At 33.5% G+C, this 21,099-nt stretch overlaps 1 protein-coding gene across 1 annotated transcript in view; it reads left to right on the forward strand.

Annotated features, from left to right (window-relative positions):
• LOC118184780 (5'-AMP-activated protein kinase catalytic subunit alpha-2-like) overlaps positions 1 to 21,099 on the forward strand; it is an 83,170-nt gene that overhangs the window by 45,373 nt on the left and 16,698 nt on the right. Inside the window, exons 9-10 of the mRNA XM_085825960.1 lie at positions 3,160 to 3,265; positions 11,628 to 11,813. Coding sequence (XP_085682086.1) covers positions 3,160 to 3,265; positions 11,628 to 11,813 — 292 coding nt within the window. The remainder of the gene's footprint in view (positions 1 to 3,159; positions 3,266 to 11,627; positions 11,814 to 21,099) is intronic.

Genomic DNA, 21,099 nt, shown 5'->3' on the forward strand with positions numbered 1-21,099 from the left:
TTTTAATCATCTAAAATTTCTGTCTGTTTTTACGACTGTCATTTTGAGTGCGAATTAGCATTTTGAGGAATATTTTTGGAGATTCACTGCCGTATATATGGTAGTTTTTTGAATGGGTTCATGAGTTATAATTTGTTTCTATTTCTAATATAAATGATGGGATACTCGAGTTTCTAAGCAAGAAGTGAAACATAAGCATTTCAAAATTCATTTTTTCTAGTAAAGAGCTCTTAAAGAACTTTTTGCTTTTGGGTAAAATTAATTTTATAGAGAAAACTGATGCACATTTTGGCGATTTTAAGATTAGTTTCTATAGAAACTTTTAAATTCCAAAATCTGAGTATTTTTCGACAATTTTTTTTAAACATCGTAGCATTGATAAATTTTATTAAAATAATGGTAATATATTGAAATTTCATTTAAAAAATAACATTAAAATAAAACATTTTTATTTTTTGCTGTCATATTATAAAATTTCATTTTGGCAACTTATACAATATTTTAAATCTGAAAAATAAACAAGGTATAATGCTATAAAGCACAATTTACGAAACAGCTCTTAGCAAAAGCAAAATTAACTATGTAATTAATTAAAAATGTCTTGTTTTTAATTTTTTTCATAGTAAGAGTTTTTCCCATGCAACTGTCTCAGAATATTCAAAATTCTCAGAATGTGCATCAGTTTTCTCTATAAAATTAATTTTATACTTTATCCCTCCTACCTTTTTTCCAAAATATATCTGGCTTTTTACTGTTACAGAAATGGTTGGGATAATTTTTCTTTAGGATTTTAGACATTGTAGCTTGGAAAGTTTAGAAGGATTTGAAGGCAAGATTTATAGACTCACGATTCTAGAAGATTCCAGAAATATGTGACAAAATGAAAAATGTCTCCATGGTGTCAACATGTAATTAATGTATTTTACAGAAAGTTTACAATGAATTTCTTAATTTTGGGAGAACATCTGGAAGAACAATGAAAACATAATATTTGAATGTATTACTTCTGATACTAGAATCTTAACATGTTTATCTTCTCTTTATTTTCTCTTCTTTTCACTACACAGAAGCATGGATAATATCAAAAATTCTTCTGATCTTATCACATGGACAGTATAGAAAGGGATTTTTTTATTATTAAAGAAACTGAAAACTTACAATTAAAAAGATTCATCTAATATTTCTTAATACATCATACACATAGCGGGTACTAGGCATTTTCCCACCTGATGCAATCTCTGTGGATCCTAAGTTCTGCTGCCTACTGCCTTTCTAAATTCTGCTTCCAATGCTTGCTCTAAATTCTAAAAGTTTTGCCATTTCTAGATTTTGTTGTTCGGTGTGTCATTAAATTCTAGAAATTCTGCCACATCAGCTCTGTAACCGTCCTTTACTATGTATATATTTCATATTGCTTCTGAATATCCATATTAATAAAGAAATAAAATTAGCCGCTTTTTCTGTACATTCTAAATGCATTTAGTGTTTTTTAGAATAACGAAAATCCTTAATTAAATCCAAAAATTATAAAATGGAAAGGAAACGTGTTGAAGAAAGAAACTGAGTACATAAAGCAAATTATTCTTTAAAGATATGTGGAGCTATTATTATGTAAATTACCCAACTGTTTATGATTTCAACCTTTACTATAATTTCTCATTTCTATTTCCTCATATGATAGAGTTATTGAACCAGATTAAATTACAATTAAATTGTATAATCTTTGACAACTAGTCCACATTATTAGTTTGAATTTGACTGTTCTTGTTTAATTACGTCACTGTGAGCTGTAATTGATTTTGTTAGCATCAGAACATGCCTTTATGTTCTAAGTTCTTTTTAAATAAGAGGCTTATTTAAACCTTTGTCTGATATTGTAGTTACTTTCAGACATAGCGATAATATGCTTCATGTCTGTCGGGGGTTTTGGACTATTTAACTTTTACCAGATTAATTAAACCCTCATAGGTACATTATGGAGAGGTTGACAAGTTAGGAGATGAAGCACGCAGAAACTAGTGAGAGCATTGGTTTGCATATTGATACAAAACTCTAATTGTTAGAAAAGATGCTTTAAAGAGAAGGAAATCTGTATAAACGTTCAAATATGGCCAAATATCATAAGTGTAAAATATTTAATGCTAATTGAGAAATTGCATAGTTTATTTTGTTCTCAAACTTATTAACAATTATGTTAATTAATTCGTGCTTAGTAATAATGCGTACTACTTAGGGATGTATTTTATTTTTAGGATGGTATTTCAAAAGTGAAATTCAGGCATAGATAATATCTTCAATTGAATTTATTCAGTTCCCTTTTGCTCATAAGTCCTTAATTTTTTTCATTAATGGTCCTTAAAAGTACTTAATTTCTGTGTGCAGAAATGTGTACGAACCCTGTAATAAATTGAAGGAACAAGTCCGATGAAAAGTGAATAAAATTTATTATTATCACAACAAATAAAACAAAATGCTTAAATTTCCTCAGATGTTCATGCAATATCTCATAGTAGTTATATTTTAAACTACTAAAACGTTCAACAGAACTTAATTCAAAATCGAGAAAACTAATCCGATTTCACTGCGGATTTGCTACAGTAAGCAACAGTTTTCTAAACAACTAAACTGAGATGTCTTCCTCCAGCTTTTTATAAGCTTTTTAAACTTCTTGTACCTTATCGGTTTTTCTGGATATTAAAAGAGTACAATTACGAGATATCTATTTATTAAATGCCTGTGTTTTTAATTTTTCCGGTGTAGCTTTCTCTTCAAATAAGTCTCGTGTTGCATTGCGCGATAATATAAAACAATTTTAATTAATTCTAATTAAATATAGCTAAATCAGTATAAAACTGCAACAATATAGTAAATATTTAATTATAATTCAATATTTAAATATTTATTTATATAAATAATTTATAAATATTTCCACTTTATATAAATGCTCCATGTGAAATTTTGAGAATTATATACGATTTGTGTTCATGAACAAACAACGTATATCTAGCATTTGACAGGATCATTATTCATAAAAAGGTATTCTTTTATATCAGGATTTGTTCTGAACAAAGTATTTACATATCCCTAATTCACCATTTTTTTCCCTTCAAAATATGCTATATGTATAGTACTAAAGTTTTTTTTTTTTCTTTTTTTCAGAGAACATGATTGGTTTAAGAAAGATCTGCCAGCATATTTATTTCCTGCAACAAATGATCAAGACACATCACTTATAAATACGAGTGCACTTATGGAAGTGTGCGAAGTAAGAACCCGTTATTTTTATTGCTGAGATATAATACTATCTTGGTAATTTTTAATGTATTATTTTAAAGTGTGTGCCAGTAAACTCCTTTTATATTGTGTTAATGTATGAAAAATAGTTTTGTCCGTAAACAGCTATATTTTATGAGATTCAATCTGTGGAATGAATACAGAATTAAGTAACTATAATCATATATTTGCTAACAGTAAATACGATGTGGGTAATTTTAACTTCAGAATTACCTATTGCTTCTCGACCATATAGAGCAGCGGTCGTCAACCTTTAGAATTTCACTGACCACTACATATATAGTTTTATATTTGGCAGACTACTAATATGAATTAAAAACAAACTCTTAAATCGGACTTTAAAAACAAATACTCAATAACAGTATTCAACTTTCCAATACATGCAATTCTAATTTTCATTTATTAATATAATTTTCAAAACAGTTGGTTTTCAGCAGCATGCCTTTATGGAAATTCAGGCTATGTCCCTGATTATGAGTAACAATTAAAATGCTATTAACATCTCACTGATACACATATTTCGTTCACTTTGAAAAATTATGTGACAAGTATAAAAATCTTACCTTTTTGTACAGAAAGCTTCACATTTCCATATCACTGAAAAGGAACTTCACGAAAAGCATGAACAAATCACCAAGCATGAACAAACCACCGGCAAACGCAAAGCAATATCAATAAACTGAAAGTATTATGCTGCCAATTTTTTATTATTGTAAACATAATAATCCATAATAGTCATCACTTACTCAGCAATGGTGCCATGGATCAGCAGTTAGACAAAACAAAAATGGAAACTTCCAGTCATGAAACTATAAACAAGAATGCAGATTGTTCTCAGAAAAATCCATCAAGTTGCCTATTGATATGGAGAAAAACTGAAAAACTGTGTTATTAATGACTACAGTACCATATGTTTGTAATTCAAAAGGAAAGGGAATTCCAGTTTGCGCTATTATTGATAACAGCAGCTTATCCATGGATGCCAACTCTCACTTTCAAATGTCACTAGATACACCTGCAAAAGTAGCTAAAAAGTTGCTAAATTCAGAAGGAATTTTGCTAACAGTAGTAGCTAAAATTGAAAAAAGAAAGTATAATCCATATTCCATAATAGGTTTTGTTACTCATCATTTTTTAAACTGAATTTGCATAAAAATGTAAATAATGTCCCAATTTTTCTATGGACCATCAAAAAGTTTTCACGGACCACCGGTTGACTGATATAGAGCCTCTAGTGATATATATCCTCTAGGGATAATAGTGAAATTTAAAATCAACTGGATGAACTGTTAAATGAATATATCATAAAACCCTCTTATATGGTCTTGATGCTTCTTCGTGTCTTTCCTCGTGTACTAAACTCTCTCTTGCTTCGCTAATCCTTTGCTTCCAACCTACTCTCCCGACCTTTTTCTTGGAGGGTGAGGGATATGTAAGATGTAACAAAATATGATAGCTGCTTTAAAAAATAATTGGTGGTCTCAAAATTAACATTCTAGATTTGGTGCTCTCCCCCTAAATTCATCTGTTCTCCCAAATTAGAGACCTCTCTACACTGTGTAATGCTACTAATTAACCAATCATAGATTATTTGTACTTGTACATCAATACCCCTAGTTAATTATGTCATTCTTCTGCTATCTTCTTCTACCTTGCTAATATCTCTTCGCTTTGCTTCCCCGTCTAAAATGCCTGTGTCTTAATTTTAAGAATCAATGTACGTGGCAATTTGTCATATTTCATTATGATTGATTGAATCGTAGAAATGTCTGGGGTTTCATTATGATTCAATAAATATCTATCGAGATGATTTTATATGCATGGAAATTCGTCAAGTTCATGTTTTGTTATCTTCATTTGTAAGCCTTCATCTTCAGCCACGTTAACTGCAAGCTGATTCTTCTTCTATACTCCCAAAATTATTACATATACTGGGTGGCCATAATTAAACTGACAGTGCTCACAGTGTTCTGTAGCGCAATCTATTTGTGAGAATGACGCCACATTTTGTAGGAAGATTAAACAAGATGGGGGACAAAGGATTCCTCGAAAAAACAAATTAGTTCCAAAAGTCACCGCTAGGGGAATATTTGGCGCTGTGTAATATAAAATAGAATGTTAACAAATGCAAATTAATATGGAATAAAATTACATTTTATTATGCACATTTTCTGATTCAGTTCAAGTGCAATATGGCAACACTTTTAAAAAAGTGTAAAATCTACATAAACACGATAAAGTCTCGTGATCTGCAATATCATGTACGCTGAGCAGAAGAAGAAGTTCTTTATTCAAATTTCACGTTACATCCATTCGCACAGTGCCAGCTGCTTGGGTTTTAAAAGGCAATGTGTTACGTTTTGAATCAATCGGATTGAAAGTTTATGTGCTCCTTCTTTAGTCGAGCGTGCATTACTGGTCAAATTCTTTTACCTCAACCAGTGCAACACGTCAGCTGCTCTTCGTGCTTTTAGAACACACAAAAAAAAAAAAAAAAAAAAAAATGCGTAAAGGGTAACGGTCCTGTGTCAGTTAATGGGCTAAAAGCAATGGTTGCGACATTTGAGAAAACAGGTTCTCTGAAGGTTCAGTCAGGCAGAGGACGAAAACCTGTACCACAGGATACAATCGAAGCAGTTGCCAGAGCGATTGTCAACAGAGGACCAGACAGTATTGCTGCCACCTCTAGCGCTCGTGGAGTAGCTCGGAATATGGATATGCCTTACAGTATGGTATGGAAAATCTTACGAAAGATTATCAACTTCTGTCCGTACAAGATCAGCCGTGTACAGGAGTTACTGTCCCCCCCCCCAAGATAAGCGATTGACTTCACCTTTCTTGCCAGAATGGAGGTGGGTGATGCTTGGCCATGGAAAATCTTATGGGGAGACGAGGCCCACTTTTACCTGAATGGAACTGTGAATACCCAGAACTGCCGAATTTGGGATGACAAACCACCACATGCAGTCACAGCAGTTCCCTTACATTCATCAAAGGTAAGTGTTTGGTGTGGGTTCACAGCGGAATTTATCGTAGGTCCATTCTTCTATGAGAACATTACCCCGACAGGACCGGAAATCTGTTCTGTTACCGGAGAGAAATATCGCCACATGTTGAACAGCTTTGTCATTCCGGCACTTCAGCAAAGACAATGCCTGGGGAAAATCATTTTCATGCAAGATGGACCCCTCCACACATTGATGTACGGGTGCAACAGATGCTACGACAGAAATTCACAACAGAAAGAGTCATTAGCCACTACTTTCCAACTGCATGGCCACCTTGGTCGCCTGATCTTACCTCATGCGACTTCTGTTTATGGGGTTACCTTAAGTCCGAGGTCTATCAAGGAGTGGTCCAGGACCTGGCTACATTGAAGGATAACATATCACGGACTGTATGGGAGATTTCTGCTGCTGTTGTGCAGAATGCAATATTTGGTACAATATTGCATTCTGTGCACAGTATGCACAACAGCAGCCACATTGAACCTCATTTAAATGCAAAATGAAAGGTAATTTCCTTATTGATTTGCATTTGTTAACACTCTATTTTCTATTACACAGCACCAAATATTCCCCTAGCGGTGCTTTTGGAACTAATTTTTTTTTAGCGGAATCCTTCGTCCCCCATCTTGTTTAATCTTCCTACAAAATGTGGCATCATTCTCGCAAATAGATTGCACTACAGAACACTGTGAGCACTATCAGTTTAATTATGGCCACCTGGTATATACTTTTAAAGTTTTTTGAAATATTCAAATTCAGATCAGCATCAAAAGTGATTTTGTTCATTTAAATCAGTTATGCATATACTGTGAATAAAATAGCCCAGTGCTCTCAAACTGTCGGTCCACGGAGCAAATTTACATGGCCCACAAATATATTTCTTATAAATTAATTAAAAAGAACTGTGATGTAAATTACTATAAAAAGAATCTGAAGATAAAGTGGAAGATTTGGGAATCTAATTTTACATTATTTTCATTTATATGTAAACAGCTTTTTTTTTTTTTTTTTTTTTTTTTTTTTTTTTTTTTTTTTTCACAGTTGAAAATTAATAAGTCTTAGGCAATAAGTCTTAGTCTTAAGGAAAGAAGCAGTTTGAGTGATGAACACAATTCAAGGTAGTTTTTAGAAATTTTTCTCCAGGGTTGCAAACATTATCATTATCAAAATGACATAAAATGTTGTAATTGATAGAGTTATATTAGAAAATAAATGATGATAACTATTTAATAAATAAAGTCTAAAATTTAGTTAAATTTTTATTGTATTTAAAAAAATTCTTTAAAAAAGTTGTTGGCCTTTCAGATCACGCATTGAGCCTGCATCTACTGGAATAAGCATCAGGATATCTGATTATTGTGGGAAATACTGAAAACAATATTTCAGAAATAGAAACATGTTTGAATTTGTATGTTAATAGTGAACAGCATGAATGAGATAAGTTCTCAAAATATTAAAAGCCTAGAATAATCAAGTGATTTTAAATCAGATACTGCAATAGTACTGGTTCTTGGACTGTCATGGTGGTGTTATAAAAAAAAAAATGGTTTTTGTGTTAATAAAAAAAAATTGGTTTTTGTTGTCCTTTATATTTCTAGTTCTCACTTTTAGCCTAATAATTAGTTACTTTTGTACTAAACAAGAGAAACTGATGGAACAGTTTTAGAAAATCGCTGAATTTTAACTTCTAATATACATTTTTCAAAACTGACCACATTTATTAAAACCCTTAAGAAATCTCTAATTTGATAGCATTTTATTGAATATTATATATCACTTAAACACAGCAGTTCTTGATTCTTGTGTAACTGAATATGTAAAAGCTACCTTTTTTCAGCTATGAAGTGCAGTTAGTAATAATTGAAAATTAAACAGCATTTATATTAAAGATTAAACCTTAAAAGTAAGTAATGAAAGGATATTTGTGGACTCAAAATTGTATTCGTTTGAAAATCAGCAGTTTCCTTTTGTGGTTTTGTACTCCTTAAACATTATGCATTGAATTTTCTCTCTTTGTTTTATTTTTATTTCTTATATTTGAAAAATTTTTAGATCCAATTCGTGCAAGTATTTACAAAGTAAGTAGTTTGTAAATACTTGCATATTAGTTCTACCATTTTGGTTGTTACATCAATTTTAATTCGTGGTAGACATACTATCTTAAGCAAACCATAATAATAAATCTTTTAACTATTATTATCAAATACTCTTAATCCATGCCTTCACTAAGTGCAACAGATGTTTTTAAATATCAGTAAAATTATAATTGTTATTAGAAGTGCAGATTTCTAGAATTAGTGTATTATTGCAGTTTTTTTTTTTTTTTTTTGCACATAATTACTCTTTGAAAATTCCGCAGTGCTAAAATCTATAAGCAGTTGAAGTTGCTTTTATTCATAATTCTGTTTTTAACCCTTAAATTCATGTAGTTGCCATTTGGCAATATATTCATATTTAGTCATGTAAATCAAATCAAACCACAAATTTTAGCTTACTGCATAGTGTAACCAATTGGATACAAACTATTTATGTATACAGTTTTGAAAGTGTCAGTGTAGTGTAATTGTCATTATTATGAGTTGATGTGTAAGGTATGGATATCATTTGTATTTACAAATTTTTGATTTTGTGTTTGTTGTTATTTTCATGTGTTCAAAGTTTTAAAATTGTTTGAACAAGTTTATAAGGTATGTATTATTACATAAAATTGTTATTACACATTTGCCTAGCATTTTTTTTGTTTTGTTTTTGTATAATGTAGCCATTTGGCAACAATAATATTTTTCAAAAATTGGAATAAAAACTTAGTTTAGATGTTTTTTTTTTGGGGGGGAGTAGTTTTCCTATTTTATTTGATATCAATTCTAATATGTTTTTGACTTAAATTAAAAATATAAAAATAAAAATTCATGCATTTAAGGGTTAAGCAATGAAATAGTTTGCCGAAATTGAGATTTTGTTTGAAAATGTTTTTTAGAACTTAATTAATTTTCTCCAAGTTTGACTGAATTAATGAACATATAAACATACGGTGAAAGAAATTTCATCCTTTTTTTATTTTATTTTTTTATTTTTATTTATTTATTTATTTATTTTTTAATCATCAGTTCAAAATGTAGTCTACATGAGAATCTATAAAAAAGAACTTGCAGCCATGTATATAAAATTAAAATAAATAACATGAAAATAAAAAATTTAATAATATCTTCTAGCTAGTCAAGAGAAATATATTTGAATAAATACAATTAAATATATTTATGTGAATAACGAGCTACCTAATTTTTAATTAAAATAATAACAAAATCTTGAGCTATGTTTCCAATTTAAAAAAAAAAAAAAAAAACTTCATATTCACAATAGCTAAGATAAAAAAAAATTTTTTAATTCCGAAAGCTTTCAGATTTTATATTACACCCAAAAGGGAGTTTCTTTCATTTACACATTTATACACGTTTAGAGAGCATTTGGATTAATGCCCCTTTCAGCTAAAAATATTTAAAAACAGCGTATACAGTCAAAAGTCGTTAATTCGGTCACCCATAATCCGGAATGATCTATAATCCGGACTTCAAAGCTAAAATCTTTCTGCGCATGCATCGCAATTACGCATGAGCATAGGCGTTTTACTCGTGCGCCCAAGACATTTACGACTGCACAAGTGCGTCTGCGCAAGTGCAGAATACGTTTTCGCGTGCGCGTTTAATGTATAACGGACGTTATAAGCTAAAATTATCTAATTATCTATTTCAGTTAATGTTGATGATTGTGTTGTTCCTTAATCTTCGAATTGGATCCGGCTTATTATTTTTTGCAGACTGTAAGAGCAATTTTCTAAAGTAAGCTTGAACTTTCGATTATGTCAAATAGAATTTCCGATGCTGGAGCTCCCAAAGGATCTAGAAAACGAAAGTATGTTTCGATGTCCATCAAACAAAAAACGAATTGCTACAAAAAATGGATAAAGGCATATTCTTTGTTTATCTAACCGAAATCTGTTTATCAATTTCACGCTGCTCTGCGCGGGGGGACGTCGCGGCGCGCAATGAACTGGAAGTTGATTTGTCAACACTATCGTTATCTTCAGGGCAGATGTTTTTATTTTATTCGGCTTATAATTCCTTACTAAATGTAGTATTTAATTTCGATGTACTCCGTCTTTGATATGATTTAAATCAAATTCCTCGTCATTATAAATATCACGAAAACAAATCAAATAGTTTTCTGGTTGCAATTTTCTAATTTCGGCTATGCGTAAGGTATGCTTTACGCATCCGCGCATTAAAAGAAATGTTTAATAAAGTAAACAAATAAATATTAGACTTCTTTTTTGGTAAATTTTGATACCCTTTAGATCATAATTGCTCATTATTTTATAAATTACGGTTTCATATTTTTAATTTTATAATTTCTGCATGCCATCTTACCAGATTTAAACTGATGATCTATAATCCGGAATCGCCGAAGTCCCGACGAGTCCGGATTAAAGACTTTTGACTGTATTTAGCATTTCCGATAGACAGTCTCGCACACTGGAGATAAAAATGTTTTCTCCCGTACAGTGTTGTTATTGCTCACTTTGAAATCATTGAGTTTGTTGATCAAAAATCCATTAAAATTTTACAAAATATGAAATACGCAATACAACATATGTGAAATTCAAAATTCGAGCTTCCAGATTTCCATATTCGGGAAGAGAACTCAAAATTTGATGGCTCTGGGTACCAATGTTTTTTTTATAGTGTGAAAAATATGCATACATTCATGCAAATTCTTCATTATTTAATTTCCTTAAATATAATACAGGATCATAATATTTGGTGGGAACAATTTGAAAAAAATTATTCAACACAAAATCCCATTTTGAGACTAATAGCCCTTCTGGGCTAACAAAATTCTCTTTCTCAGAATTACTGCAAAACAAAATATTCACCTATATTTTTGTTTAGAATTTATTATAGAAAAGGAGCATCTTATGTTCAAAAGTGTCTTATTTTCAAGTAAAAAAATACTTATTGTAGAATGTGTGTGCATTCTGCGCTAATTGATTTGTGATTTTTCATTCAAGGAAGTTTTTTCAGCAATTAAAAAAGTATTAAGGTGACCAAATTACAGTTAACAACTTCATACGCCAGTCCTTCAATTTATCATATGAATGTTATTTTTATCAGAAGTTTTGATTAAGTAGCAACATAATAACTATTTCTTTTTGTGCAGTTGCACAAAATTTTTTCTCATAATTATGAAGGTCTCATTTAATTTATCTCGTATATTATAAAGTATTTACTTACTTTTGTCCAATTAATATCATTTTGCTTTTCTTAACAGAAATTCTGTGTCACAGAACGTGAAGTTCACAGTGCATTGTTGAGTGGAGATCCTCATGATCAGTTAGCAATTGCATATCATTTGATTTTAGACAACAAGCGAATTGAAGATGAGACTTCAAAATTAGAGAAAAGCAATTTCTATTGGGCATCTAGTCCACCTCCTACTTCTGGAAGTGATGTTAGTGTAAGTAATAATAGATATTTTCATTTATCACTTAATACTTTATGTACATTAGCAAACTTATCTGCATGTTTGAACAGTTTCTGTCTTAGCCAGACAGTGAACTTTTAATCTGTCCCTTTGTTTCATTTGTTCAATAAGAATTTTAATTTAGAAATAAAATTATAAAAATAAATATGGTGATGGCCACTTTATAGCAATTTTGTGAAATATCCTGCAAAGGGAAATGAGTGTACTATGTAGGGTTGCTCACTTTTATCTTGTTAAATGTAATGTCAAGGAACTTGGCAAACTAAGTGAATAATCGCTTAAGTCCAAGAACAGAAACATAAACTCAAGAAGGGTTAATTACCCTTTATTTACGTAAAATAAAGATTTGACAGTTGGCCTCTTTCTCAGAGTGTACAGCGAAGCGTCCATTTGGGCTTGAACTCAAAATGTAAGAAATAAGAACTAACTAATGACTAACTAAAGAGATTTAGCTGAAGCTATCGCAATTCTAACCTAGTTGGCCCGTAATATTAACTTAGCCAGTGGAACTATTAAAAGGCATGCGGCGGACTACACAGATATAAGTAAATCATGTGTGTGGTCTCTGCAATTCACTGCTCCCAGCCTTTACGATGTGTCACACGACATGTTTTTGACATTGCAGAGACATAACTTCATGCCTAGTGTCAGGAGATTTTAACGTTCTGCACCCCATCTGTCGTCAAATTCTCTCGATTTCAGGAGGGACGACGAACCAATGATCTGATTTTTCCTCTGATATCATTCCAGATATGACGAATCAGAGGATGTAAAATGCTACTGTGAAATTAAGGAAGCGTGGCTAATTCAGACTGAAAATTTTCGCCATTGGAGTAACATTGAGAGAACACACCTGAACTTCCCTTCTAGAGAGACCTACGATACTCTTGAGCTTTCGACTAGAGAGAACTTCGTTAGCAGACTCCTCACACTACGAGGACTATAATTCATTTTTAATACATATCTAGGCTATCTATTAATTATATATATGTGTGCGCGTGTGTGTAAAGAGTTCTAGTAATAATAAATATGTTTGAGTTTAAATTGCAGCAGGATTACGTAACTTTGCAAACTTACCCAATCATTACAAGGAGTCAGATATGTTACCTGCAACCACTCAACACAGGGTAACCTGACAGCCACTCCCACAGCAGTGACCAAAATAATCCACAGGTGCATGATACAGCCAAGTGCATTAACAGTTTAGAGAAATGTAGCCAAACGGCAAACATGTCCTATTCAGGAATCCTGTCTTTTGAGACTCAGTGGACCTTTGACTTAAATACTTTCTACTTGTCATTTGCATTTAATGCGATTTTAAAAACTCATTCTGGTAAGGAATTGTAAGCTAAAGTTAGAAGAGATAGGAAAGTGGTTTAAACTTAAAATATCTGTTATAAAATTAAAATACACCTTACAACTAAGCAAGATAATATTATTCTACTGTGCTGTGTTTCTAATCTCTGGCTTGTATCTCTGTAACTACTTTTGTAAAACATCTAAAACAAAGAGTGGGAATGTTGATACTTGTAAACAAAAATCCATCTACTCTTTAGCACCAAACATTGTGCACATTGCAATTTCTGTTCTGAAAAGATTTAAGTGGAATGTTTCAGATCATCCATTGTGTAGTCCAGATTTATGGCCAGCAGTTTTTCATGTTCCTTCAGCCAAAGAAACGCCTTACTTTTCAGTGATCCAATAATGATAATAAAGTAAAACAAGAAGTAGAGATTCAAGTTTAAATAACAAGCAGGAAATACTAGGCTAGTAAAGCTAGTCTGATGACTTAATAAATTCTAATACCTTTTTTCCCTTTAAAAAAAAATCCTTTCCAAAACTGCACACCAGTGGTCCAGCAGTAAAATTGCTGAACAGTGGTAGCTCAATACGGCTACCAGTGTTCAGGAATTTTCAGCCAGTAAACGGCTGGCTGCATGGGAGTTTTTTTGGTTTTCCTCTCATGTAACCTGTGCAAGAGCCAGTTTTGCTCATAAAACCCTCCACGAAGGCATCCCTTCTCTTTGGGGAAATAGCTCTCACATGCTTTGCCATAATTAAATAAACCAAACCAAACCTTTCCAAAACTTATTCTAACATTGACAAATTTCATTTCTTAAAATAAGTATAAAATAAGCTATTAACTTGAAATTTTCAATTTAATATAATAAAACTACTACTATGATTATCGCTTTGTGTTCTGCTAAATTAGTAATATTTTTTATAAATATGTATACTTATTTCAAAGTCTTATATGAAAGATAATGTTAAGCATCATTAAAAATAAAAATCATACCAAAATATTTTACCTCTCCTCCTTTCTGTCCTCCCGTTTAATTAAAGCCCACCAGCGGCCGAGTGCTAAAAGTCACTAAACAGTGGTAGTTAGGTCCGAGGTTCGAATCCCACGAACGGGCTGGCTGCATGGACATTTTCATGGTTTTCCCATGCATAACATGTATAGGAGCCAGTTTCTCTTAGAAAGCATCCCTCCCCTTGGGCAGATAGCCCTCAAGGCTTTGCCATAATCATATAAATCAAACCAATTTAATTAAAATCATTTAAATGCAATCATTGGGTGATTTTCATTGTGTAGTGATAATGTTATCCGTACTGTAAACACTTGTAATTTCTTACTAGCAGATACATAAACTTGCCAGATTCTGCCCCCCAGGGACTGACTATATCAGCTGCTCAATCTGAATAGTTTTATACAGTCAAAAGTCGTTAATACGGACTCGTCAGGACTTCGGCGATTCCGGTTTATCAATTTTTCCGGATTATAGATCATCAGTTTAAATCTGGTAAGATGGCATGCAGAAATTATAAAATTAAAAATATGAAACCGTAATTTATGAAATAAAGAACAATTATGATCTAAAGGGTATCAAAATTTACAAAAAAAAAAAAAAAAGCTTAATATTTATTTGTTTACTTTATTAAACATTTCTTTCAATGTAAGTTGTTTCGTTTTATGTGATAATACTTTCTCTTTAATTCTATAAACAGACATAATTTCTTCTTCAGTTACAAAGTTCCGCTGTTCAAGTCCTATAATTGCTGCGCGGAGAATACTGACTAATTTGTCAATCAAAATTTTTTAGTTTTCAATAACCTCTGTGTCACTTTCTTCACTATCGGAAGCGAATTATAATGACAAGGAATTTGATTTAAATCATATCAAAGATGGAGTACATCAAGATGAAATACTACATTTAGTAAGGAATTATAAGCCAAATAAAATAAAAACATGTGCCCTGAAGATAAGGATAGTGCTGACAGATCAACTTCCAAATCATTCCGCGTCCCCCCACCTCCCCGCCGCAGAGCAGCGTGAAATTTATAAACAGATTTCGGAATGATTAGAGAAACGAAGGATATGCCTTTATCCATTTTTTTGCAGCAATTCCACTTTTTGTTTAATGGACTTCAAAACATACTTTCGCTTTGTAGATCCTTTACATATTAGTAAATATATATCAGAAATTCTATTTGACATAATCGAAAGCTCAAGCTTACTTTTATAAAATTGCTCTAACAGTCTGCAAAAAATAATAAGCCGGATCCAATTCGAAGATTAAGGAACATCGCAATCTGCAACATCAGGAACAACGCAATCTGCAACATTAACTGAATTAAATAATTTTCGCTTAGCTTATACCCTCCATTATACATTAAATTCGCATGCGTAAACGTATTATGCGCATGCGCACATGCATATTAGTAGCCGTAAAGGTCTTACGGTAAAGGCCGTTTGTAGCTTTGAATTCCGAATTAACGACTTTTGACTGTAGTTAAATATGGTTTTCCATTTATGTTAAAAGTAATTTTGTTTACCTGTAGTATAAAAGATTTAAATCTTTTTTAAATAAATTATATGTTTTTTATTGTGTAGATTAAGATCAGTATTGGTGGTTATACAGATTTATTTGATTTTATATAATAGTCAAGCACCTAAGTGAGATTCTGCAGTCTTTTGTTTATCTAATTATTTCTTGCTAATTCTAATTGTGTTTTCCTGGTACTTAACCTATTTGTCCACTCACATAAGTTGCCAAATTTTCAGAATGAGCTAAACTTTGGCAATCATTTACATAACGGCTGCTTAGTATTAACGAGCAATATTGACATTTTCCTAAATATTCTTTTTGTTGTAATCTAGATTAGACAAATTGTGATATTTGCTTTAACTCTCCAATTATTTCTTTTCTTTTTCATTCCCCCTCCTTGAATTCAATCCAAAAAATGTCACTTTTTGCGCGTGTGTGTGTGTTCAGTTTTTATTTGCAAGTAGGAAAATAGAATGAAGATTTGTAATATTTTTAAGAATAACTTTTTTACTGTAATTCCTTGAAAGCTGTCTTTTCTTCCTACATAAATGCCTAACATGAAGCTATATTTATGGTTATATATATATTAAAAAAAAATCAATTACTTTACAGTTATGTTCAAATACTATTTCTACAATTATATTTACTTTGTCCTATCTTTTTTTTAATAAAAGATTTCATTTAGTGGGCTGTAGCTTAAAACAAGGCAAGAAGCACAGTCCAAGTAAAAATACCAAATCTGTCCTAATTCTTTTGTTGTTGTCATTTTACTTTGGTGAATGCACACTGCACCATCTTGTAGGTCTTAGGCTTTTCTGTAGGTAAAATCTAAAAATGTCTTTCAGCTAGTCTTAGTGGAGCTCATAAACATCCTGGAAAATCTTTTTACCTTCTATTGTTGCATGCCTTTCAATCAGTTAAGCAATAATATCCTATTATAACTGTAAATTCATAGCTCTATTGCCATGTTTTTTTTTATACTAGTATCAAAGTAGGCTAGAGAACTTTCAGTACTCCCAAACTCATTTACAGACATTTCAGATTTTGATACTGAATCACAAGAAATTAACTTGCATACATTCTGAACAGTCATTATTTTATGCTAAAATTGAGTTTTAACTACGTGTATATCAATAAAATTCTCAAATAAACATGTGGCGTTCCGACAGATACTTCAACTTCTATTCATGAGATGGCGCCACGTGTAAAATCCAGTTCTTAATCGGAGCAGCAAAGCGACGTCATTACTCACTCAGACTTCTCGTGAGACAACTGTATGCGGTAGCATGAACTGTATTCAGAGCTCCACGTTGATCTCTGCAATGTAATTTAAATTGTAATTTAGTACTTAATATATTCTTTTGTTATAGGAGATTGTCTACTCTTATTTTCTTTAATTATATCATGCATTAAGACCACACAACCACCAAAAGTGGTGACCTTTTGACTGAGCACGCTACTGACAATGGATTTTCAACGACCCTAAGCCACGTGCATCCAAGGCATTCTGAAGAACTGACTAAAAATAACAACGAATATGGACATTAAACGTATGCTACAATGTACCCCTTCAATTATTTCTAGAAGTATTGGTATATACTGCTTGTTTTTTTCAAAGTCGTGCATATCATCGCGCAAGGAGCTGCAGCAAATCATCAATGTGATCTGTTCCGTTCCGCTGACTTTGCCAGTCGTGCAATAATTCTTCGATCATTCAACTTTTGTTACAAATGTGATACAATAGTGATTTTCGCTAAATGTGCTACATCAGTAATTTTTCTGCAACGTACTATGGCAAAATTCTTCCCTCAGTGTTCGAAAGTGGTGAATTTTTTTCCCATGTGCTACAGGAGTGATTTCCTTTTTCCTTCGAAAGTGCCTTAGCAGTGTGAAGTGGTGATTTTGTGTGTGCGCAATACAAAATGAACGCATCATTTTTTCTCAAATAGGGGTTTCTTTTCAAATGCATTTCGGTAAAATATTATTTGTGTGTGTAATTGCTGACCCTGTCTTATTTGTGTGTGTATCGTTACGTAATTTTTTTCTGCATGGTTAAAATATTTATTGTTATCATGATAAAATATCAATAGTGTGTCCTCATGCTACAATATTTGTGCTGTTAAGTGTTTATTAATTAAAGTGAAAATTATCTGTCAGTATGCCCGACGATATTCCACCAGAGTCACAAATCACACGCCTTGCGGTGAAGCCACCGCCTTTCTGGAAAAATAATCCTTCATTGTGGTTCACTCAGATCGAAGCACAATTTTCTATCGCTCGCATTAGTGAGGATTCTACAAAATTCAACCATGTAGTTGCAGCAATTGAGTCTGATATTCTGAATTCAGTGCATGACTTAATTCTCAAACCACCTGATTGTGATAAATACTCCAAACTGAAACAGCGGCTCATTGAAATCTATTCAGAAAGTGAATCTTCAAAAATACGTACTTTACTACAAGGCCTTGAACTTAGAGATCAGCAACCTTCATACTTGCTGTCACGAATGCGTGATCTGGCAGGAAGCCATTTTAGTGACGACTTGTTGAAGTCACTATGGCTTTCGCGTCTCCCTAATAACATACAAATAATTCTTGCTGCTTCCAATGAAGATCTAACCCGTTTAGCAGCAATGCCTGACAAAATTAATGAACTTGTTACTCCAGCTTATGTCAGTGCTGCTAATGCTGCACCTTCCAGTTCATCCCTCGAACAACAAGTGGCTGAATTGACCAAAAAAGTATCTGAACTCTCTACAAATCTTCATGCTTCATGGAGATACAATCGATCAAATCAGGGCCCACGTAATAAATTTCGTGCCCGAAGCAGGAGTCAATCTCGTCACAATACTCGAATGCAGTACAAAGAACTCACAAATGGCATATGTTTTTATCATATGAATTTTGGCGCTCAAGCTCGCAAGTGTGCCCCTCCATGCACTTTTGAACAAGCAGAAAACTAAATGGGCGGTCTTCTGCTGGCCAACAGAATGTCCGCCACATCGACAGAATAGTACTGACTGATCGTTCAACTCAGTTATGTTTTCTAGTAGATACTGGAGCTGACATATCAGTGCTCCCGAGAACTAAAACAAATGCTCACCCACTTAATAAACTTGTACTGTATGCAGCCAGTGGTACCCAAATTGCAACCTACAGCAACAAACTATTGACACTTGATTTAAACTTGCGGCGGACTTTCAACTGGCCTTTTATTATTGCGGATGTAACTCAAACAATTATTGGTGTCGACTTCTTGACTCATTTCCACCTTCTAGTGGATGTCAAGAATAATTGCTTAATTGATGGTACAACTCAGCTGACATCACAGGGCCAAGCTTCTCACATATCGAACGTACCTACCAACATAAGTGTTGTATCGGGCAGCACACGGTTTCATCAGTTATTAACAGAATTCCTTGACATTTTAAACCCATGCAAATCAGGGCAGCATACTCATCAGCCAGAAGTGTATCATCACATTGAAACACATGGCCCACCTGTATTTTCCAAGCCTCGTCGTCTTTCTCCAGAGATGCTAAAAGCTGCTCGCAAAGAATTTGAATTCATGCTAGCACAGGGAACCATTCGCCCATCTAAAAGTCCATGGGCCAGTCCACTTCACATGGTTAAAAAGTCTAACGGTGACTGGCGGCCTTGTGGAGATTATCGTCGACTTAATGCTGTCACAGTCCCTGACAGATATCCAGTCCCACATATCCAAGACTGTACCCATCTTTTTCATGGAACAAACATATTTTCTACCCTCGATCTTGCCAGAGCATATCATCAGATCCCAGTGCATGCTGAAGATGTGCCCAAGACCGCAGTGACTACACCATTTGGTCTCTTTGAGTACTTATATATGCCATTTGGCCTTCGCAATGCTGGCCAAACATTTCAGCGTTTCATACACCAAGTACTGTCTGGCCTCGATTTCTGCATCCCATATTTTGATGATATCCTGGTTGCATCTACAAATGCGGAAGAACATTTTCAACATCTGCGTCAGATTTTCACTCGCCTTAAAGATCATGGATTAAAACTAAATCCATCCAAATGTGTACTTGGTCAACCCTCAGTTTCCTTTCTTGGATGTCTTATCACCCAGAATGGAGTCAAACCTTTACCGGAAAGAGTCAAAGCAATTAACGACCTACCTCAGCCCAAAACCATCTCTGAACTGAAGCGTTTTCTAGCAATGTTAAATTTCTACCGACGCTTTCTGCCAAATGCCGCAAAAACACAAGCCTGCCTACATGAGTTTCTGAAGAATAGCAAAAAAAAAAAAACGATCAATGAGCTGTCCCTTGGACTGAATCTGCATCTGCAGCATTCGTGCAATGCAAACACGATCTGGCAAATGCAGCCACACTTTCTTATCACTCACCTAGTGATCAGCTCTCTATAATGGTAGATGCATCTGACACGGCCATAGGAGTAGTGCTTCAAGCCCATACCACTAAAGGACTTTCCCCAATGGCATTCTTCTCCAGAAAACTTACTACTGCAGAAAGGAAATACAGCACATATGACAGGGAGCTACTTGCTGTGTACTGTGCTGTTAAATACTTCCGGCACAACTTGGAAGGACACGACTTCATCATTTTCACCGATCATCGACCATTAACCTTCGCTTTTAGAAAAAACTCTGACTCATGTTCTCCTCATCAGCTTCGACATCTGGATTTCATCGCCCAGTTTAGTACAGATATCAGATATGTCTCTGGTACTGATAATTGTGTCACTGATGCCTTGTCTCGGGTAAACAATATCAACCTCACTACCCCAGATTTCTCTGAAATTGCAAAAGCTCAATTGCATGATGAGGAACTCAAGAACCTAATCTCAAATCCACAAACCTCCCTTCAGTTACAACCGCTGCACATTGATCCAACACTTAAAATTTTCTGTGACATAGAGAACAATAGAATACGTCCCTATATTCCTGTTAATTTTAGACGTGAAGTGTTTAATGCCTTGCACAATTTGGCACATACTGGAATCCGTGCCACCAAAAAGCTGATCGCAGACAGATTTGTCTGGCCAGCAATGAATCAAGACATCACAGAATGGACTCGTTCATGTATTAGATGTCAACGGTGTAAAGTATGCCGTCACACTCACAGCCCCATTCAACAATTTAACCTTCCAGCAAGACGCTTTGATCATGTGCACTTAGACTTGGTTGGCCCATTGCCTCCTTTAAATGGTTACACTTACCTCCTCACTTGTATTGATCGGTACACAAGATGGCCTGAAACCATTCCTATTGAAAATATATCCACTGAAACTGTAGCTCGAGCATTCATCTCCCAGTGGCTTTCAAGATTTGGCATGCCTACCACCATCACTACTGACCAAGGCCGACAATTTCAATGTCACTTGTTCACATCCCTCACCTCTCTTCTTGGCATTCGCCATATTCGC

Source organism: Stegodyphus dumicola, chromosome 10 (genome assembly GCF_044657685.1).
Source record: "Stegodyphus dumicola isolate Sdum_Otavi_A_Nest chromosome 10, ASM4465768v1".
Classification (NCBI taxonomy): Eukaryota; Metazoa; Arthropoda; class Arachnida; order Araneae; family Eresidae; genus Stegodyphus; species Stegodyphus dumicola.